Source organism: Tripterygium wilfordii, chromosome 3 (assembly GCF_013401445.1).
Source record: "Tripterygium wilfordii isolate XIE 37 chromosome 3, ASM1340144v1, whole genome shotgun sequence".
Lineage (NCBI taxonomy): Eukaryota > Viridiplantae > Streptophyta > Magnoliopsida > Celastrales > Celastraceae > Tripterygium > Tripterygium wilfordii.
Genome location: NC_052234.1, coordinates 3,830,043 through 3,853,933, shown reverse-complemented (window position 1 = coordinate 3,853,933; position 23,891 = coordinate 3,830,043). Strand labels below are relative to the sequence as shown.

At 34.9% G+C, this 23,891-nt stretch overlaps 1 protein-coding gene, 1 non-coding gene and 1 pseudogene across 3 annotated transcripts; 2 read left to right on the top strand and 1 right to left on the bottom strand.

The window, feature by feature from the left end:
* LOC119995536 overlaps positions 1 to 23,891 on the bottom strand; it is a 198,402-nt pseudogene that overhangs the window by 116,109 nt on the left and 58,402 nt on the right.
* Positions 2,046 to 6,910, top strand: LOC119990034 (protein indeterminate-domain 5, chloroplastic-like). Of its 2 annotated transcripts, none has more exons than XM_038835846.1 (4): positions 2,046 to 2,417; positions 2,670 to 3,066; positions 4,151 to 5,420; positions 6,640 to 6,910. In XM_038835846.1, exons 1-3 carry the CDS (start codon positions 2,246 to 2,248, stop codon positions 5,367 to 5,369), a joined length of 1,788 nt encoding a protein of 595 aa, XP_038691774.1. In that variant the 5' UTR covers positions 2,046 to 2,245; the 3' UTR covers positions 5,370 to 5,420; positions 6,640 to 6,910. The 2 variants fall into 2 exon arrangements, with proteins under 2 accessions (XP_038691774.1, XP_038691783.1); XM_038835855.1 differs by having other exon boundaries at positions 4,151 to 5,438.
* Positions 9,812 to 9,919, top strand: LOC119995737. The gene has a single exon (XR_005467698.1). It is a non-coding gene; the product is annotated as a small nucleolar RNA R71 (small nucleolar RNA).

The window sequence follows — 23,891 nt, the reverse complement described above, 5'->3', positions numbered from 1 at the left end:
AAGCAACCGGGTTGGCTAAGCATAAATAGGCGTTTGGACCCCTTTTTTGCTCACCCCACCCAAATGCACCGTCGGGTGCTGATTTTGCTGGTAATTGATTTTTTAGTTATTTTCCTGAATTTTATATGTTGATTTTGAGAACAATATACTCTTGATAAAGATTAGTGCGTCGGTCCGACGTCTAATCGGTTAAGAGAAAAAGAGGGTTGCGATAGGTTGATAGCTAGTTATTACAAAATTATGTTGATGTTATAATTATTCCTTACATTAACTTAAATGTTTTCATTCTAGCTTTAATGATTGGTGAATTTTTGTGTTTTTAATTTGAGAAATTTAGATTGTGATTTGGTTACGATTTGGACTGTTTCTGTAGGATCGGATCGGAGAAAAACAGAGGATTGTGATAGGGCGAGCATCTTCAAAGCATATCAAAATTGTATGTATTCTTTTTATTCCCTAAATTGTGTTTAGGCCTTAATAATCTTTAAAGTTTTGTAATTTTATATGTTGGACTTGAGAAACACTTCCTGGTTAATGATCACGATTAAGATTGTTTGTCCATAATTTTCAAGAATAATAGCAGAGGATTACGGTCGACTGGCGATCGAGCGTCTTTCAAATTATACCTAAAATGTATGCATCATTATATTTCCTGAATTTTTTTAGTTTTATACTTTATTAAACTGTGAATTTCTATACTTAAATCATGGATTTGAGAAACGCATATTGGTTAATGATCATGATTAAGACTGTTTGTCTACATAGCCCAGAAAAAAGAAGAGGGTTACGGTAGGTTGACGACTATTTTCAAATTTTATAAAAATTGTAAGTATCTTAATTATATTTCTTAAATCTTTTTGGCTTTAGACTTTTAATGAATTGTGAGTTTTTGTAAACACGTACTGTTGATTACGATTAAGACTGTTGTCTTGAATATCTTTATATTCCCTCAAATGTTTCCAATTAGTCCCTTTTTCAAGGTTATAAAAATCGAACCGGTTTTCGAAGTGAAAATTTTATTGATTCATAGTTCAGTAGTTCAACTAGAGTTGGATCGGGTTCTAATTGGTTCAATATAATAAATTTTTAAATATATATTTAATAAACATAAATAATAATTAGAAATTTTTCATAATTCATAATACTCACTATATTAATAATATAGAAATGTTTGAACAAATATACTAATTCAAGTTTTGTTATTTGTCATTAGAAGGAAGTTTTATGGGGTATAAAGTGTAGCTATAATTTACTGGCTTCAAGCTGTTTGAAGAAATTTAGCTATCTTGAAATTATGTTCAAGTTAATCATGAATATCCTGAAATATTGCTTCGAATATAGATTTCAATGATCCATGAATTTATGTATTTTTATATTTTTAATTTGAAAAATTCCTGCTATTAATCAAGATTAGCACAACCTGTTTGAATTCAACCCAAAGAAAAGAAGGGGTTGCTATAGGTTGGTAGCTATCCTAGAATTATGTCAAAATATATTATCGATATATACTTTTTTTCCTTATTATCCCTAAAATGTTTTGATATTTATATTTTAATAATGAGTATAGATAATTGTTAATTGAATATTAGAAAATGTATTTAAATAGTTATAATGTTTTTACTGAGAAGCCTACTAATGAGTGAGAGAGAGAAAGAGAGAGCTGACTGATGAAGAAAAGTTTGTCTGCAAGAGAGATGGATTGGGTCCACCGACCCATATATGATTCACCTCCCTCTCTCTCTTAATTAATTTTTTTAATTGTAAATCTCATTTAAAGCACAGCAAAGTATTGGCAAAATCTGGAAAATGTTTTGAAACAAAATAAAGAAATTTAATAAAAGAAATATAATTACATATATAAATATAGAGAGAGGTTGTGTAATATGTGTTGGTGTATCTGCATGACACCAAATCAAAGTAACCTCAAGTATTCAAAATCTGGCATTTATAAAAAATAAATTGGAGAAAAAGAAGAAAAAAGATTTATAATATTTTTATGGGTTGCTCCCCCTCTTTTCTTCTTTCTTCCTCTACATCTCTTTTGCTTCATTAGAGCTCTTTTTCCTCTTTTAGGGTTCTCATCAATCCATCCTCATAAGCTCCCAATCGCCTTTTTGAGATATAAAATTCAAGAGGAAATCTTTTTGTTTCTGATGTGGGGGTTGTCGTAGTTGAATTGCTTTTTGTAAGATAGAAGAAGATTATAAATAGCTGAAGAAATTGATTTAGGCACTCATTGAAAGATATGGCTGCTCCTTCTTCATCGGTGTCGGTGCCGTTCTTCGGAATCTCAAGAGAAGAGGATCAAAACCTCCAGATGACACAACAACATTCCTCAACTACTACTCCAAATTCTTCAAGTTTAGCTCCTGCTCCGCCGCCCCAAAAGAAAAGAAGAAACCAGCCTGGAACACCAAGCAAGTATCAAAGATTTTATCTGTATATTTATATAAAATTAGTTTTAAGTTAAATTAGTGGACATGTTCTTGATAATCCTATACAAGTTTTGTTTTCTTGTTTTTGTTTATCAAAATCTCTTTCAAGAAATGAAATTAGTTAAACCCTAGTTTTGAATTTTATGTTGTTAAATACAATCATAGCCTTCCTTTTCTTGTTTCTCTAATTAATGTGTTGAATTTTATAATGTTGTTTGTAACCATTGAGTACAGATCCAGATTCAGAAGTGATAGCACTATCTCCCAAGACACTAATGGCCACAAACAGGTTCATATGTGAGGTATGCAACAAAGGATTTCAGAGGGAGCAAAACCTACAACTCCACAGAAGAGGACACAACCTCCCTTGGAAGCTTAGGCAGAAGACAACAAAAGAAGTGAAGAGGAAAGTGTATTTGTGTCCTGAACCCACTTGTGTCCACCATGACCCTTCTAGGGCTCTTGGTGACCTCACTGGGATCAAGAAACACTATTCAAGAAAACATGGTGAGAAGAAGTGGAAGTGTGAGAAGTGCTCAAAGAGGTATGCTGTGCAGTCTGATTGGAAGGCACATTCTAAGACTTGTGGCACTAGAGAGTATAGATGTGACTGTGGCACTCTCTTCTCAAGGTATCTACATTAAAACTTCATCAAATCCATTTTTCGTAATAGGGTTTAGATTCTAAAGATTGAAACTTTTTTTTTTTCTTCCTGCAACTGTGTTTGATTTGATTTGATTCACTTGTCTTTCTCTCAATCTCCAGATACCTGGAAATTTTTTTAAAATGAAATTAAAAGGAAAGTACTTGTAAATTATGTGTTTATTTTTATTGGAAGTGCCGCCAGTTTTGGTTTCTTATAATTTTATTAATGAATTCAAGTGTTGGTATGCTATGTAGAGAGAGAGAGAGAGAGAGAGAGCTTGCTGTGTGTTTTGTTGTGTTATATGCCATGTTTGTTCTTATTTGCTCTGTGACACTTGCAGGTACCACTTTCATGATAACGTTTAGTCTAGTGGCTCTAGCCAATCCCCCTCTCACTCTCTCACTCTCTCACTCTACATATCTCTCTCTCTTAACACAATTGAAATTTTTGAGTGGCATTGATTGAAGATTGGAGTTCAAAAGGGAATGTGTAATTATATATGATGGTTCTTGAATTTCTTAATTTCCATTGTTGAAAGCATTTCTCAGAGATTCCCATGGACCCCTCACTTGGGGATTCTTTGATTGATTTCTTTTCATGTATATATATGTTGAATATATTCTCTTTGGTGCATTTATTGGACACCCAGTTCTTGTTCTATGCATACATGGTAATTAATCATTTTTGTTGATGAGTTGTAGTGAAATTCTTCTTCTATGCATACCTAACATTATTAATTATGTTTCTTTCTATGGAAACTTAGTTGTCATTGTACTCTCCCCTACCTACTTGCCTTTTAGACCTACTTCCTACTATATATGGTTCATTTCTTGGTGGCCTCTCACAACACAAAATGTTATCAAACTTGAACTATATATTAATTGCAATTATTTTATGATATATTTAATTTTGTGCTTAACATGCACATATATGTATGTGTACGTGTGTGTATATATATATATATATATTCTAAATTGTGCAATTTTTGTAGTTGTGAATTACTTGCTAGAAGACATGATTTCTATTCAAATTTACTGACTTTGTCAATATATTTATGTGATTGTTTCAGGCGTGACAGTTTACTCACTCATAGGGCTTTTTGTGCTGCATTGGCACAAGAGAATGCAAGAAACCCTCAAACCTCTTTGAGCACCATTGGAAGCCATTTGTATGGAAATAACAACACCACTAACAACATGAGCTTAGGCTTACCATCATCTCACGTGGACTCCCAATTTCAAGATTCAACAAGCCATGCTAGTCATGACGTCTTAAGGCTCGGTGGAGGTACAGACCATAGTGGAGGACGATTCGATCATCTCCTACCACCATCAATGGGTTCTTCATCATCACCATTTCGAGCTCCACAACAACAGCCCATGTCCTTCTCTCCGTTCTTCATGCAAGAAACAAACCAATCCTATCTTCATGAAGGAGTACTATCACACCAATCTCAAACCCAAAACACCAGGCAGCAGCCATTTCATGGACTAATGCAGTTTGCTCCTCATGATATCGAAGCCAACACAAATAACACCAATCTCTTCCACCTAAGCTTTCCCTCCAATGGCTTTCCCTCCAATGGTGGTAGCAGCACAACAAGCAACACCAACAATTCTAAGAACAGTATCAATGGTGTACCGTCTTCAGGCTTGCTTGTATCTGATCCTTTCGACGCCCAAAATGACAATGCTGGTGGCGGTTTAATCTGCGGAGATCATCAACAAATCAGCTCTGCTGTTCCTTCTCTCTTCAGCTCCTCATTATTTCAAAACACCAATGTAATTCCACACATGTCAGCCACTGCATTGCTTCAAAAGGCATCTCAAATGGGTTCAAGCTCCGCTACTACTTCAAGCAACAACAATGGATCCTCATTGTTGATGAGAAGCTTTGTTAGCTCTTCTTCAAGTAATACTACTAGTGGTAGTGGTGCTAGCTTTGGTGGTATATATGGAGAAAGTTTAAACCACGAGAGTCATCTACAAGACCTAATGAACTCATTTGCTGCAGCTTCTGGTAATTCTTCCATATTCGGAGAAAACCCATTTGTTTCTTACAACCCTAATGACAACAAAGCTGGTTCAGATCAAGAGAACTATAATGTGAATTTGAGCTCTGGCGGTGGGTCAGACAGGTTGACCAGAGACTTTCTAGGTGTTGGTCAAATTGTTAGAAGCAAGAGTGGTACTGCTGGAGGAGCTGGTCAACATATTCAACAACCACATCAGCATGGCATTGAAATAGGTTCCTCCTCCTCCTCCTTGAATTCAGAGAGCGAATATTAATATTACTCCGCCGACAACCATAATTTTCAGTGAAGAAGAAAATCAAAGAAGGTTAGAACTAAAGTACAGGTAGAGTTGACATGCTTTTTAAAATCATTACCTAATTACACCGAAATCTTAGTTTTATTGGTAAATGCATCTTTTACTATCATGATGGTCTATTTTTTGATGATTTTTCTGACACACCAGTGGGTCTTTGCATGGAGGTCACGGGGCAGTGATGATGAGTTGGACATATCATTTGTGTTTGATTTCTTGTCATGTTGTTTTTATGTTTGCTCTTTTTGGGGTGGCAGAGTCACGAGTGCATTGCATTGCATTCTTAATCCAAACATTTTATTCTTTTTTGGACTGCCCGTGGTGGCTTTGTTTCATTTCTTGTCCTATGTCTTGATGCAATACTTTATTAATATATATATATATATACATATATATATATATATACACACACAATTATTCTTGCATATTTTATTGAAAAGGAGATTGTGTAAACAATTATTCTTACATATTTTATTAAAAGTTAAATTATATATACACAATTATTCCTTGTGTTTTACCAGAGAATTTCCAACAAATATTCTCACTATTTTATTAATTGATCCGAGGCTGAATTTCTTATTATTTGTGTGAATTTTTCTAATTATTTTAGGCTCTTTTTTTTTTTAAAAAAAATCTGAAGTAAACATATGAATTGTTATATATGTTTGTAATCCAACAGTCGAAACAAATTGCCTAAATTTAAGGGCTGCATGCTTCTTTTCTTTTTTTTTAAAATACCGTTGAGAAATATATTTTTTTATTAGAATTAAACTTTGAGTACACATTATGTCTAACTCAATTGATCGGCAATCAAATCACCGATCTTGTTGGTATTTTTTTCTTACTTTCTTTTTGTCTTAGAAGGACCTTTTACATGCAATAATGCATGTATCGTAGTAGAAGTTGGAGGCTGGACACATGGGACCGCACATTTAAATTTGAACTGACACCTTTTATTGTCATTTTTTTTCACTTCGTCAGTATTTTAATATTTGTGAAGGACACGTGGAATGTTTGTTGCGTGGTTGTGTTGTCCCAAATTAGGCACACTGCATGTTAAACATTAACTAGGGTTAGAAAATAACCAAGCCAATTAAGGCAGTAAAAAAAGAGTGAATTTCCTTTTTATGTTTTTAATTTTTTAACCCTAAACCCTTAATTTTGTTAGGTTTGGTTTGTACAAAATTGCTTCACTTGGTATGAAATTTAATCTGGATTATTTAATTTGCAGGCATGGTGAGCTTTTTTGGATGGTATGGAAGTGCGAAGCTTTTGTAGAGACAGTTTATAATTGCCGCACGCGCGTTTTTGTGCTTTTTTTTTTCTATAACTGGTCATATTTTGGATGTTGACTTCTATTGCAACCTTTTGAATTAGTTATCAACTTTTTTAATTCCTAGCCTTTTATGAAGCTTTTTATTTGATATGCCTTTACCAAGCTTTTTCTTGAGTGTTCATGATGCACATTGAAATATTTGATTTTGATATTTTAAAATATGTATTATTTGTGAATCAATTAGCATTATTTTTAGGATTTCAGTATTTTTTAATTAGGAATAATTTTATTCATTTACTTTTAAGTATTTATTTTTCATTAAAAGTGTCTAGGTTTGATTATGGTTTCGTTTTATTTACCATTTAAGGTTGTAACCGTTATTGAGATTTCAGTTTTTGAGTTGGATAAAAATTATAGAGGTGAGCCGCCTTTTATGTTCAATTCTTTGATATTCTTTAGAATCAACAAAGTCTTGAAACATTAAATCTGGTATTCGTGTGACGAATCAATAGATTTAAGTAGACTTATTCTTGACATTTGTGTGTTGAATCAACTGGTCAAGTAACAGTTCTTTTTATCACGCCGCCATGCATCAGTTAGGGACTAGGGAGTGAGGGGGTTAAGACGAATCTTTGAGTGGGTATACGGAAAAATTCATAAGGGATTTCATCTTAGCTTGTCCTTGAACTTGCAAAATTTATTATTATAAATGTGTGTTCAATAATATGTTCTTGTACGTTATTTTTAACATACAATGTTTGCTAATTGATTAAATTTATTTTGTAGCATAGTTGATTTTGAATAAGATCTTAGCACTTCTTAATTTTAAAATACTTATTATCCTCAGCCTAAAAATTGTTATTGGTTCATCAATAGTACAGGACAAACAATACATTTTTTTTTAAGAAAAGGGCTTAGCCTGGAATTTAATTAATCAAGGAAGAGAAAAAGCCTCTCTTTGATGGTTTACAAGAAACGAGGGGGTATGAACCTGACCTCGGCAACAAGAAGAAAAACACACAACAAAAGCACAACCAACCACACAACAACGAGCAGAAAACCCACAAGAAGCCTATTTTCTGATACGAAAAGTTGGGATCCCCAACCTATCCATCTGGAGCAGACCTTTAACGGTAGCAGGGAGATTATAGAAACTATCATAGACTACAGAAACTTTATTGTTGGATGCTTTGGAAGCCAGGAAATCTGCAGCACCATTGAGCTCCCTATATAAATGTTTGAAGCTGATGTCCAGCGACATATAGTTTTTGGCTATAGCTCTCTTCAAGTATATCAGATTCCAAGGGCAACTCATGCTCTCAGAAAGAATGTTAATAACAATTAATGAATCAGATTCAACAAGCAGGTTTGAGAGCCCTAAGGAAGTAGCAAGATTTATTCCCTCATATATAGCCATCATCTCAGCAATGGTAATGGAGTTAAAGCCATAAAAATTAGAAAAGGTAGCCATAAAAATGCTAGAGCTACTTCTAATAACACCTCGACCTCCTAAATCTCCATGATTATTCAAGGCATTGCCATCACAATTAATTATAGTAACATCGTGAGGAGGAGGGTTCCAGTAAAGAATAGAAACCTTACCTTTGCTGCTAGCTCTCATAGGAATGTGGAAGAGCTGACTAACATTTGAATATTTGAGATCCATATTCGAAGTCTTGGCTTTGCACTGGAATTGCACTATGATTTGATCAATAATTTGCCCACCAGTAAGCCGAATTTGTTCAAACCTGCATTTATTGCGAGCATACCATAAATTCTAACAAATAAAAGCAGGAATCATGTAGGCCAAAGCCCCAATGATTGACGTCTTGTTTCTGTGCTGCCACCAAGTTGTAAGTCTTAATAAAAGAGCATTTCTACTAAAATTGAGACCAAAAAAATTACAGAAGAAGGACCATACTTGACAAGCAATGGTCTCTTCCACCAGAACATGTTCCACCATTTTAGCTTGAGGAAAATTAGTACATCAATCACATTTTGAAACAAGACTAATACCTTTTTTCTTAATATTTTCATCCACAAACGACTTATTATTTAAGACTTTTCACATGAGGATGAAAATCTTGTTTGGAACTAGGTCATGCCAAATATAGTCATAAACTGGATTGAAAATATTACTCTGCCTAGTGACATGCCAAGCAGACTTAACCGTTACCATTTTGATTAGGCATTCATATCATCTTATCAGAGCAATCATAACATAATAAAAATACTCTTTAAATAGCCTAATGGCATTTCAGAGAATTAATTATAGAAATAGTTTCTAAATATAGTTATATTTACTCTTATATAGTTGTAATAAAATTACTATCAATTTTCATGTTCTTTATTATAATTAATGGTTAGAGATAAAATGAACTATTTTAACTTTTTTCTCTGTCATTATTATTTTTTTGCTCTTCCAACTTTGTAACAACTTGGCTTTGTTGCTCATCAAAAAGTGTGATAGTCATGCATTGCTAACTATTGTTTGGATTGATCTCTGTTTGGTTTAAAAACTTTCCAACCTCCCATCGATCTATTGCCCTTGCGATTTGACCCACTTGTGCCTCTAGTTTTTGTTGACTAATTGCCAACTATCGCATCATGTCCTCCAATGTGGTGGTAGGTGGATTTGCTTGATTTTGCGTGTTTTTCGAAGAAAAGTTTGGATGTGCCCTGAAACCTGGATTGTAAGAGTTAGAGTAGGGAATAAAACTTGGATTTCGGTTGTAGGAGTTCATCATGTTGGCTTGTTCTTGCACAAACTCCGGAAAATCCACTCCTTGAGGGCATGTAATGGTAGCAAGGTCAAGAATATGGCATATCACATAGTTCTTGTTCAACTGTATGGCCATTCATTGCTAGAAGCATGTCCAACTTGCTAGTAATGACATCAACTTGCGATTTTGGTGCAAAAGAGTTATAATTAGAGATTTCATAAGCACAAACTCGCTTACCTCTCAGTTCTGAGTATTGGGTCTCAATTGCTAGATTTTGTCAAATAAAATTTGACATTCTGCTGGAGTCTTGTTCTTGATGGATCTCCCTGCTTAATTATTGACTGCAGTCTTGCTAGGAACTATCAGTGCCATGTAGAAAATACGCATCAACACTAGTAAAAGTAAAGCATGATGGGGGCATTGAGTTAACAGATTATTGAACCTTTTTCATACCTCAGAAAACGACTCATCCAGTTGTTGTTCGAATTGCATGATCTTGTTCCTTAGAGCATCCATTTTTTGTGTTGAGAAAAGTTTTTCTAAAAATTTGTTCTATACCTCAATCCATGTAGTCAGTGAACCCGACCTCAAGCCTTTGAGCCACATCTTTGTTTTATCCTTCATAGTGTAAGGGAAAATCTTCATCCTTAAGTACTCCTTAGTAACCTCTGTAGTCAATGACATGATAGAAACTATGTTAAAAATTTCATGAATGTGACTAACTGGATCTTTCGAACTTAGACCATGAAAAGGAGGCATCATATTAAAGTGAATGGTCTTATGCTTGTAGTTTCCAACTGTCGTCGGAAGTGTGATGCATGAAGGAGACAACGGAATGGTGGGAATGTCAAGGTCGCTTATTGTCTCAGCTTGCACAATTTTTGCCATCTTCTTGTTGTCAGTTGAAGATTTTTCTTTACTTTCGCTTCCTTGATTTTTGTTCCTAACCTTCGATGTAATCGATGTAAGGCTGAAAGAGCAAGCACATTGGTGTGGTTTTGTTGGGATCAACAAAATGAGTTGGAGGATGTGTTTGTTGATGTGGTTGGGTATTTTAATGATATGATTGAGCCAACAAAATGTATTGGTACAATAGTATAAATTTCTTGGCTTGATTTTTGGTGTAATAGAGGTGAGACTCAGTATTTATTTTTATGTAGTTTTGAGTGTGATATAAGTGGGGCCCGTGTGTTGGAGCCAACATGGAGGCCACCCATGTTCCGTTCCCCTATGCACCCAACAAAATTGCATTGTTGTGTACACATTTTTATCCATGCCCCATCAAAATTATACCCATGCCTCATCAAAATCACACCATTGCAAATTCTCTAACTCTCCTTTCAATGAGCGTTTGTCTGCCTTGCATACAACCTGGATAATTAAAAGAAAAAGAGCTAAGTGCATAATTAAACTAAAATCAGTACCTAGCAAGGATGCAAAAAATTTGATGTAATATTTCACACAAGGGCACAAAAGTCGACGAATAGCACAGTGTAGGCAAGTATGAGGTCGATCCCACAGAGAATAATTTAATCTATTTAATGTACCTAACTTGATGTCCGAATGAGAGTTGGTGAAGAACGAAAATATTTATGATGAAATTAAACTAAACTAACAAGAAACAAATTCATATTTTTCGAGATATCAATATGAGAAGAAACCCAGGGCACTGATTTCACCTAACAATTCTATCACAAGTATTCAATTAACACGCACACAATTATGGTTGCAATTGAAGGGTTGATTCTTTCTTAAATATGTTGGTTTGTTTCTTCACGGTGTCAACAAATATTATTAAGAATGGATTAATCCTATTTATTCGCAGTCGTTAACCCGTAGTTAATAACTCATTAAGGTCTAAAAAGAATATGACAACCAACCAATCCCCTAGACCTTGTTCACGGAATTTGACAATTGATTACCTTAATTCCGATTCCACTAGAGCACATGAATGGTTCGTTCCTTAGTCTTAGCTAAATGAGCCTAGTTGAACATTCAATTGATGATCAAGTAATCAAATAAACAATATATTAAGCATGATAATTAAAGACATGAATCTTTGAACCAAAATTATGCATTCATTAAATTGAAATACTTGCAATATTCATACTATGCTATATCAAGCCCTAGCAAAGTGGTTTAGTTATAACCTATCATCCAAGAAGCAAGAACAAATCTAAAAAAGAGAAACTATTGTAGAGAGATGAAGAAAAACCCTTTGAATTGATGGAATTGAGGTTGGGAGAAAGTATTGAATCCTTTGTTTCCTTGCAAAACCTTGGAGAAGAAAAATGTTTGCAGCCCAAAAACGCAGAAAAAAAATGTGTCCTAACTAATTTCGTGGTACCCCTATTTTTGTCTTAGGGCTAGGAAAATAGAAAACCTAAAAATATCAGAATCTGCACTTGTCAACGTCGGGGTTTGCTTGAGCGTCCCTAACTGCTTAAGCGGCCAAAAATCAAACTGATGTTCCCGCATGTATATTCTGACCCGCTCGAGCGGCCAAAAAAAAAGAAAACCTTGTTGTGCATCTCCATCTAATCTCGTACAGACTTCCTTCAACTGTATTAAAAGAAAACCAATAATTCCCTTCGATTTCCTACTTTTCTTTCCTTATTTTGTCTTCTTCACGTGGATCCGTCTTTGACCAAAATTCCACAACCTCAAGGCCACTTCCTTCAATTTTAATACAAGTCAACTCCTTATTTTATTACTTTTTGTCTTGACTTTGCTTGAGCTTAAAATAAGTCTTGAACTCGTGGCCTTCTTTGATTGGTCTATGAAAGCCTTTTCCACCACTTTTGTACAATTAACCTATAACAAAAAATCAAGAGTACTTATTTAATATTCATGCTCATTCCAATACATAGAGACAAAAATAAGGATAAAGCGAGATATAAAAATAGATAAAATATCATATGATCATGGATCGGGAAGGCGCAAAAAAGTTTTGACAAACTCGAAGTTTGAGCTTGTGTTTTACGTTAACTGTGATGATTCTAATATAGGGATTGGAGCTATCCTTATCCAAGAAGGAAGACCTATTTCTTACTTTAGTGGGAGGTTTAATGACATTTGTATATGGTACTCTACCTATGAAAAAGAATTGTATGCTGTTGTGCACCTTGGATCACTGGAGTCATTACCTATTGCCAAAAGACATTTCTAAGGGAGAGGCCGCAATCAGTCACATTCCTTTTGTTACCAATCTTATCAGCCTACATTTTTTATTCACGCCTCTCTCAAAATATCTCACTATAGATCATCCTTCATATCTAACCTTAAATGGTGTGACATCATCTTCACTCCCTATGTAAACTTTTCCTTCTCCCAGAAGAAAGTAGTTCGATCTGAACACACTCAGAGATTATGCTCTCTCTAGCCTAAATCTTACTTCATCATTCTCTCTTCCTAAACACTTTCTCTGCCGCGCTTCCTTCCACAGTCACACATTTGCATCCATTGCATCCTTCTTTTTGGCTTCTCCCTTTGGTGACTTGACCGTCAAAGCTTTTTTGGCCGACACCCTCCAATGCCAAGGTTTTTCTGTTTGTCTTGTGCCTACGTGTCTTGTAGGTTGTTGGTGGCCTACCTCACCATCTTCATCGATTATAATTTGAGCACCTACACGCATTAAGAGTCTGACTCGTATCCCTCTAATTCTATTCAAGGTTCATCAGAGTTTAAAACTCAAGGAAAACTTGAGTAGTGCATCACAAACCCAACTCATGTCTCTTAAATTTCCTTCATAAGATTATTTGAACTTAAATGCCAAACAAAATTGAGGGAGTGCATAACGAGTCTCATTCGTGGCCCCCATGACCATCCATTCAGGTTAGTGCTTTACTTGATAAAATTCTTTAATAGTATCCCCCAATATTTAGCCAGATTTCGATAGTGTTTCACGAAACCCATCTGTGTCCCCCACATCCACTCATTCAGGGCAGTATTTTACCTAGTAAAATTCATTATCAGTATCTCCCGACATTACTTTCACAAGTCTTACTCGCGTCTTCGACATTATTTTATTGTCCAAGACGAGTTTCATTCGTAACTTTGAATGTTATTTCTCCCAATTTCGATAAAGACCGCTTAAGCCCACTCGTGAAAATCATTTTGCCTCCATACGCTCAAATCCTTTCCTCTACCCTTTTCGAAGGAGAAGAACCCTTGAAAAAAGGGGACTTCAAGAGGAAGGAAAGGGAGAACTTTTCCAAAAGAGAAAATAGGAAAATGATAAGAAATCGGGGAGACAACGAAGGAGTACCTGCCAGGAAGATGAGAAAGGCAAGGAAAAGGAGAGGAAGTGATACATAAAGATCGGAGTTCGTGTTCAACCACTTCATGGGTAGGTATAATTTCTAAACTCAAAATGTATCTTTTTAATACAAAAATGGGGTTATATTTCGACAACCACTGAATATTACCATGAAGGTGAAAATCGGATGGCACATTTGAAATGATGCATCCTAGGAATCATTATCATTAGATCAAAGTCATTCTCCTTGTGATCCTTGCACAAAACTTCCTTTTGAAGCTGCATATTTTACAAGCATTTATCACCCACGCATATCCCACACTTATTCACATCATGGTAGGCAACATTCAACGTGTATTGCATACATCTTTGTTTCCTATTTACCACTTGAAAATAGTTAGTGTTTTACGCGTCTTGCATTCACTCGTGACTCCTACATCATCCCCATATCGTATGTTGTCGCATGTGCATTTCCAATTTCGCATTATTTTCTCAATAGCAAGGCTTTATGTCATCACTCAGAAGTCACGTGTACTTTCTCCATAAGATTGTATAGACCACGAGTGGAGCATTTAGTCCGACCGATCCACAGTTTCTTTCTTTTATATATATATATATATATATTATATTGTTATATAGGTATATAGATTGCTCGTAGAATGACAACACTTAGAATTCCCCAAATCTCATATGGCAACTATTTGTTTAGGGTAGATGTTGTGGGACGCCTGACACCTTCCCAGCACATAATCAGACCCCCGAGCCCCAATAAATCTTATATGTATATGCGTGTGTGTGTGGACTATATCTTAACTGTCAGACGTCTAATTTCATCTATAAATATCAATTGGTGGCGGTTTCATATGCATCTGGTAGGTTGTAATGAAACATTCAAGTGCACACTTGTGTTGTAATCCCGATTACGACAAACCATGCCATTTCCATAACAACCTCCCATTATCCTCTCATTTGTCCAAATCATGCAAATTTAAACAAAACCAATTCTAATGTGTATTTCAAACTACATAGAATATATTTACACAAATTCATTGTCCAAACTACGTGTATTAAACATACCCTTTAATTAAACCAATAAAATAATTTTTAATAATTCATCCACGCTTGTCTACCCCTCTCGTGAGATACCAAACCCACTCAAGCATGTACAAGCAAAATATGTCACAATTCATTTCATGCAATTTAAAGCATACTTATAAATAAAATCATAATTTAATTAAACCAAAAAATCTGAAAAATCTCCAAACAACTTCCAAAACCATGAATACAAGCACCTACCTTCTTCCATGGCAGAGGTCAAGAGTAACAAACAACCGGGAGACCAATAATTCCAAAGGAAACACCAAGAACAAAAATTATAAGAAATAGTCCAAGAATCACAAGATTTCACAACCCACTCTAGCAACATAATCAAAGAAACACAATGACTTCAACAATCAAGAATACACAAGGACTAGGAATTTAATCAATGAAAGTCCAAGAATCAAACCATGATCATAACAATGACACAGAACAAAATAGTGGCCAAGGGCAATTCAATCAAAGATCAAGTTATGGCCATCCAAGGAATGGCTTCCACAACACATTGTAGCTTAGAGTAAAAAGGTAGAATTGCCCCACCTCTATTCTTTAGCATTTTTTAAAAATCCACAAATCTATCCACTTACACATCAAGTGTTTTTCAAGTACTATCCATTGAGGCAATACCCATACACAACACATCGATTACTAAAAATATCACTTTGATCGATTGAAATAAAAAATCAGTAAATCCCATAAACCCTAGAACTTTAATTTATCCAAATTAAAAATAACAAGTTTTTATGTCTAGGAGACTTACCAAGGGTGAAGAAACCAAGTAAATGGAAGTGATTTAAACTCTCTTTAAGCCTCTAAGGATCCTCTAACTCAAAGATTTGAGTTAAGATTCTAATCTTGAAAGATTAACAAAAAGAGATAAGTGGAACTATAATGAGCTAGAGAGAGATAATCTCTAAATCAACTAAAGTTTGAAGAATACCTTACTTGATGATCTTAATGTTGGAAACATGCAACTCGTGGAAGCGTATAAGGACCTCATAGACATAAACAATAGCTAGACAAGTTTCAAAAATTTCTTATCAAATACTAATCACTATAGCATAAACCATATATCAATTAATTGTAAGTAGATTATATACCTTGAGATCTCTCTGATTTGATCTCTAATAATCAGGAACGAAGGATGGAGTTCGTGAGTTTGATACTAAGCTCAAACCTGCGGATCTTCCACTGTATGCACCAATTCCCAAACTTGGATTGAGAGGGTGTCCTCTTTTCTCCAAGAACCTGAAGAACACAAACCAAAACTAGTGGAAAAGATTAGAGAGTAGAGAGGCCAACCGGTGTCTCAAAACCTGTGTCAACAAAACACACACTATGTGTGTATTTAAAGGGTCGGCTGTTGGACCTATGGTCCTATATGTCTAATTTTGATGATATTAAATAATTTATAAATGATAATGAAACATTAAAGCAATATTTGATTTATATGAATTGAATTTAAATGACTATATATTTTTGAGATAGTGCTGGAAATTAAGTTTTGAAAACAAACATACATGAACTAAGTTAGAGCATTAATTTTCCAATTATCATATCTTAACCAACTTAGGTCGAAATGACTTGAAACTTGAACCACATGCACATGAAGGCTTAATATATGTTCTAGGACTATAATCATGAGAAATTAAGTGCATCACATATATATTTGTATATATGCTTAAATTCCGCCAAAACTAGGTTTTACCTAATTTTGTGCATATGTGTTCTTTGTGAACGTGGTGAACCAAATGAACTCCGATTTAAATGAAATTTCGTGTGCATCTTAGTTTCATCACTATGAACATATTTGATTTAGTAAAGTTCAAGAGAAAAGGTCATTTACACTGAGTTTGCAAAATGACTTTGAATTTACACTTAGAATTTATCGGTTTTACTATTAGTGATCTAATTGCTTGGTTGAGTGACCAAACGATTTCCAATTGTTATGAAATTTTACATGGACATTCTAATACATATAAAATGATTTATCATGCAGTAATATGAATTTTCTGGGTTGTTTTTCTAATGTAATTAACCTATGCGCTCTATATGAAGCTCTTTGAGCTTACATGCAATTGGGGAGTTCTACCTCCTATTTCCTTGTAGGTTAATCATCATTGTGGTCTCATATGGCTCAGAATTCAGTATGTTCAAGAGTGGTCGAAGTCCAGTTTCTAAGAATGAGCTTGGAGCTCTAGGAAACTATGAAAAATCCTATATTTGCCAACTTTCCACTAAGGCACTTTATCAAGTTGAATGAATCAAACATTGAGGCTATTGGTTGTGGTCTTCATGGAGATACAACTCTTTTCAAACATGTGGGACAAACCTTGTCCTCTCTATCATTAGTGATATATTCTTGTTTGACATTTTCACTCAAGACATGTGCTACCAAGAAAGTTAGGTTGGTGCAATCAAACAAGATCCTTGACATTTTCACTCAAGACATGTGCTACCAAGAAAGTTATGTTGGTGCAATCAAACAAGATCCTTGACTATGGGATCACTTTTGAAGTCTTTGATTCAAAATGAAGGGACAAGATGGCATAGTACAATCTACATCCATGGCTGAGAATTAAAGAGAGTTTGAATGGTCAAGATTTGAAGACATACATTGATCAAATGGTTGTGCATAAGACAACTTTCTTGCTTGCAATTTTTGACTTAAAAAAAGGAGCATGTGCAACGTCTATATGCTCTATGGTGGAGATTTGTTTGCTCAAAACATCAATGACCAAGATTAGGAGCTGCAATGGATGGTAGAGATCAACTCTTGAAGTTTGATCCAATGGCTACAAGCATAGGAGAGAATTGCCTTTAAAAGAGGATCTTCCCTTTCATACAACTTGGAGAAGCAAATTGAAAAATTATCCTTGAGAGAAACCTTTTGCTATCAAGTTCATCAATCATCAAGCCTTCTTGCTATTTGCTACAACAATCTTCTCCAATACAAGCCTCTACAATCAAGGACTTCTCACTACTCTTGCTTTTGCAAAAGGGAAGTTCCTATATCCTTTAGGCTTTGTTTACTTACAATCTAAACCTCTCTTGTTCTTAAAATCCTATCTTTGAGAGTGTTGCTGTAATCTTGAGAGTTCCATACCAAATACCTTTGAGGTAACCTGTGAGAACCTTGGCTGAAAATCCCATTGAGAAATTCCCTTTGTTAGGGGAAATTGTAAACATTGAAGTTTGAGGGAGTTCTTAGAAACCCTTGGTGTAAGGAGTTTTGTGGGTCTCTTAAAACCACACCTTAGTGGAGTTGGGAAAATCCTAGGTTGGTGAATCTAGGTAGTAGACGTAGGAGAAGGGTCTCCGAACTACTATAAATCGCTGTGTTGATTTCTTTGTTTACTTGTTTATATTTACTACTTGTTTCAAACTGCAGGATTTTCAAAACCCTAATCTGTCCGAGATTAGCAGACTACCTTAAACTTTGAATTTTGATCTGAAATTTTGATATAGTGTTTATTAAGGTGTTGTGACATTGCATATAAAATTTCGTTGCATTTTGACATCATTTGATAGGTAAAATCTGAGTTGGAAAATCTGTGTGCAGTGTGTTGCTTGAAAATCTGTTTTGTGCAATTCTTGATTATTTGATATTTGGTCATTCACTATATTGTATCACATCTTGCATTGGATTGAATATTGATTAGGAAAATCATTAGAGTCCAAATTTGTGTGCTACTTGTTAATTGCCATTAATTTGTTTAAATTGAAAAAGGGATTCCAATTGGAATTTGGGGACACAATTCACCCCCCCTCTTGTGTTAAACTCGATCCGTCAATTGGTATCGGAGCAGGTTAGCTAAAACTAGGAGTTATATCCTATTTGGCATATTTATGGCAAATATTAATTCTTATGGTGAGGCCGAAGGCCTATCCATGAATAGACCACCATTTTTCAATGGCTTGCAATACGGTTTTTGGAAAAATAGGATGAAAATTTTTATAAATTCCATTGATTATGATTTGTGGGAAGTTGTAGAGAATGGTCCTTATGTTCCTAGGAAACTTTTGGGTGATGAGATGGTAGATAAGGAAAAGAGTGAGTTTACTAAGGAAGATAAGAGATTACTTAGCCTAAATAATAAGGCAATCAACACTTTGCACATTGCACTTATTAGGAGTGAATTTGATTACATAGCTCAATGTAAGAGTGCAAAGGAGATTTGGGATATGTTAGAGTTGAAGCATGAAGGAACAAGTCAAGTGAAGGACTCTAAGATAAACATGCTAGTCACCGAGTTTGAGACCTTTAGAATGAAGAAGGGTGAGAGCATTAGGGAGATGTTTTCTAGACTTACTTGCATATGTAATGAATTAGAAGCTTTGAACAAACCATATGAAGAAGTTGATAAGGTCCAAAAGATCCTTAGGAGTTTACCTAGGATTTGGAAAGATAAGGTAGTAGCCATTAAAGAGGCTAAAGACCTTAGGAAGCTTAAGATAGAGGAATTAATAGGAAGTCTAATGACACATGAGTTGGAGATGTCAAGATTAGATGAGGAAGATGCACCACCTAAGAAAAATGGCTTAGCTCTTAGGATCAATAGTGACACTAGTTCGGATTTTAGTGATGATGATAGTGAAATAGGAGCAGCCCTATTAGCTAAGCATTTCAAGAAGTTCTTGAAGATGAACAAACGTGGAGGATTCAAGAATAGAAAGGCTTTTAAAGAAAAGAGAGAGGAGAAAGAGAAAGAAAAGAGTACTTGCTTTAAGTGTGGCAAAGTAGGTCACTTTATGGCCGATTGCCCTAAGCTTCAAAAGAAGAAGCATAAGGAATATAGAGAGAAAGAGAAGAAGAAGGACAAAGGGAAGAAGGAGAAGAAGGCATTCAAGGCCACTTGGGATGATTCTTCATCATCATCTTCAAGTGATAGTGAAGAGGAACTCCAAGCCAACTTGTGTCTCATGGCAAATGAGGAAGAGGAAGTGTCCTCATCAAATTCGGATGAGATGGTAACATCTTCTAAATCTTCTTATGATGAGCTCTCTTGTGTTTATGATGAACTTTATATTGCTTATGAGAAATTGATGCATAAACACAAGCATGCTAAGAAAGAAGTTAGTAGACTTTCTAAAGTAGAAAAAATGCATCTAAATGAGTGTTGTGATTTGAAATCTAAATATGATGATGTATGTTTTTCACTTGATGCATTAGTTCAAGAAAATGAGGATTTAAAAAATCAATTGAAAACATGTGTTAATTCTAGTAACATTGCATCATCTAGCAATTCACATGACTTAGATGCTTTGCATGCTAGGATTCATGAGCTAGAAGGTGAGTTGGATACATGGGATGATCATGAGTGCATTATTATGCCTAACTCTTCTTCTCTACAAAAAGAGCTTGATATGGCCAATGAGAAATACAATATGCTTGAAAAACAATTTTCAAAATTTTCTATGAGTTCTTCTAAATTGGATGAACTTCTTGCATCTCAAAGACATTATCTTGACAAGAGTGGATTAGGATATGATCCTATGAAACTTAAGGACACCCTAGAGGCTAAGGAGGCCACGGTCAATGTGAACAAAAATGGTATCTACCCCAAGGGTAAGGCTAATGTTCCTAAAGGAACTACACCTAGGAAGAGAAAAGTTTATGTGAAGAAGGTTTGGGTGCCTAAAGGGTTGAATGACTTTGAAAAGAAAGCATATGTGATGAGAACTTTCAAAATTGATGCATATGCCTTTATTGCTACTAACCCCAAAGGATCCAAAGTTTGGATACCTAAGGTATATTAAACATGTGTTTATCTAGGTGTGCTTAAAATCCAAATCCGAATCATGCAAATGGTATTTGGATAGTGGTTGTTCTAGACACATGACGGGAGATGCTTCATTATTCACATCCTTTGAAGCAAAGAAGAATGGAGGATTTGTGACCTTTGGAGACAAGGTCAAAGGTAAGATCCTAGGCTTGGGATCCATAGGTAACTCTTCTTTCTCCCTTAGTGAAGTAAGATTGGTTGAAAATTTATCTTTTAATTTATTGAGTGTTAGTCATTTAGCCGATAAAGGCTTTGATATTCTTTTCAAAAATGATAAATGTTATGTGTTTGATGTTTATGGTAATGTTGTGAAATTAGGAAGTAGAAGTGGTGATATGTATGTAATGCATTTTGATGCTATGAAAAATTCTAAAATATCTTGCTTGCTTGCTAAGAATGATGATGCTTTGCATTGGCATAGAAGATTAGGTCATATCGGAATGTCTACATTGAAAAAGTTGTGTGCCAATGAACTTATTAGAGGATTGCCTAAGTTAAATTTCAATGTTGAACATGTTTGTGATGTTTGTGTTAGGGGTAAACAAACTAAAGAGTCTTTTAAGCCTAAACTTGATATTAGTACTTCTAGGCCTCTAGAATTGTTACATATGGATTTATTTGGTCCTAGTAGAGTTAGGAGTCTAGGTGGAAAATACTATGCATTTGTTATTGTGGATGATTATACTAGATTTACATGGTGTTTGTTTCTTGTGCATAAAAGTGATGCATTGCATGCTTTTGAAAACTTACTTAGGAGATTGCAAAATGAGCATAACTTAAAAGTTTCAAAAATTAGAAGTGACCATGGAGGTGAATTTGAAAATGCTAATTTTGATTCTTTGTGTGCTTCTTTTGGTATTAAACACGAGTTTAGTGCTCCTAGGACACCTCAACAAAATGGGGTTGTAGAAAGAAAGAATAGAACTTTACAAGAACTAGGAAGAACCATGCTTCTAGAATATAATCTTCCTAAATATTTTTGGGCCGAAGCTACTAGTAATGCATGTTATGTGAGTAATAGACTTAGCATTAGAAAAGGATTAAAGAAAACTCCTTATGAACTCTTGTATGACAAGAAACCTAAAGTAGATTACTTTAAGGTTTTTGGTGCTAAATGTTTTATTTTAAATACCAAAGACAATTTGGATAAATTTGATGCAAAGAGTGACATTGGAATATTTTTAGGATATTCATCATCATCTAAAGCATATAGAGTATTTAACTCTAGAACTAAAATTGTGGAAGAAAGTGTAAATGTTAAATTCGATGATATGACCACACTTGCTCCAAATGTGCGTGTAGAAAATGATTTTTCAGATTTGGAACATCCTTTGAAGCACAAAAATGAAGGTACACATGGAGTAAAATTGCTAGAAGAAGATGAAGATGATGTCCCTTTGGTGGAGAACTTAAGGGAGATGAATATCTCAAATGAAGAAACACCACCAAATGAAGAAAGTGAAGGTGAACCCGAGGGAAACGAAGAACCAAAAGAAGCTGAAAATGCTATGGAACAACCGGGTGTTCACAAATACAAGGTGATGAAGTCTCATCCAAAAGAACTAATTATTGGAGACTTGCATCAAGGAAGGCAACTAAGAGCCAAAAGGGACTCTACGGTTAATTCTAATCCTTTAAACTCTTTTGCCATGCTTTCTTTAGTAGAGCCTAAAAATGTACGTGATGCTTTGCATGATGATGATTGGGTGTATGCCATGCAAGAGGAGTTAGAACAATTTGAGAGAAGTAAGGTTTGGACTCTTTGTCCTAAACCTAAAGACCACACCATTATAGGAACAAAATGGGTCTATAGGAATAAGATGGATGAAAATGGTAATGTTGATGGATCGTACTTAACACAAGAGGGGGGGTGAATTGTGTCCCCAAATTCCGATAGGAATCTCTTTTTATAATTTAAAAGGAAATCAATGTCAATTAACAATTAGCACACAAATTTGAACTTTAATGATTATCCTAATCAATATTCATTTGAATGCAAGATGTGATACAATATGGTGAATGATCAATTATCAAATAATCAAGGAATTGTAAAAACAGATTTTTTAAACAACACACTGTGCACAGATTTTACAACTCAAATTTCACCTAGCAAATCAAGTCCGAATTCAATGAAATTTGGTATGCAGTATCACAACACCCTAATGAATACTATATCAAAAATTCAGATTAAAATTCAAAGTTTAGCTATGTGAACAGTGCACGGACAGACTAGTGGTTCAGAAAATTCTGCAATCAAAACACTTAATCAATCAACAAGCAAGCAATGCAATCAAGAAAGTCCACACAGCAATTTATAGTAGTTCGAAGACTCTTCTCCTACATCTACTACCTAGGTTCACCAACCTAGGATTTTTCAACCTCCACTAAGGATGTGGTTTTCTCAAGAGCTCCACAAAACTCACAAGGGTTTTTAGGTCACCCTTAAAACTGAAGATTTCAAGATAATCTTCAAACTTTACAACCAAGGGTTTCAAGCACTCCCTTAAACTCAACCTCAACAAGGTTTTTGCCCAATGAAGGGACTTTTACAAGTGTTCGGTATAAATGGTTCACTCAAGGTTTGCACTAAGCAAATAGGGTTGAGGAACACTCAAGAATCACAATATCACCTCACGGGTTGGATAGAAAATGAAGAATAATGAGGATTTTCGAATCTGAAAATAAGAAGCCAAATGAGAAGCACTCCCTCTTTGCAAAAGCAAAATAGTGAGGAAGCCTTTAGAGTGGCTTGGGTAGAAGCTTGGATTCAATGGCACAAACTAGCTTGAAAGTTTTGAAAGCAAGAATTTCTTCAATGTAATTTTAGCTTCTCCAAGTTGGAATGAGGAAGAACCCCTCTTTATAATTTACCAAGCTCTTGTGATTTCCACCATTGGATCTTTTTCTATCTTCAAATCTCGACCTTCAATTACATGTGCAAATCTTGGCCATTGAATGAATAGATCATTAAATCTTGACCTTACAATATGTAGCCGTTGCACTTGCATTATTTTCCAAGTCTAGCTTTCCAAGATTTGAGTTGTCATGTGCACTTGCAGCCATCTTTGACAATTTGATCAAACTTGCACCAAATCTTGACCTTGGTATCTCCAACAATTTTGTCATCTTTGACCATTTGATCAAACTTACACCAAATCTTGGCCTTGGTATCTCCAATGATTTCCTACAAAATGTGTAGCAACTTGCAACCATCTTTGACTCCAAAAATCAAGTAAGATCTTCTTTTAAGTCAAAAATTGCAAGCAAGAATATGGTCTTATGCACAACCATTGGATTCACCTTTTAAATGGTCATCTTAACCCTTCAAGTCTTGTTGTAATC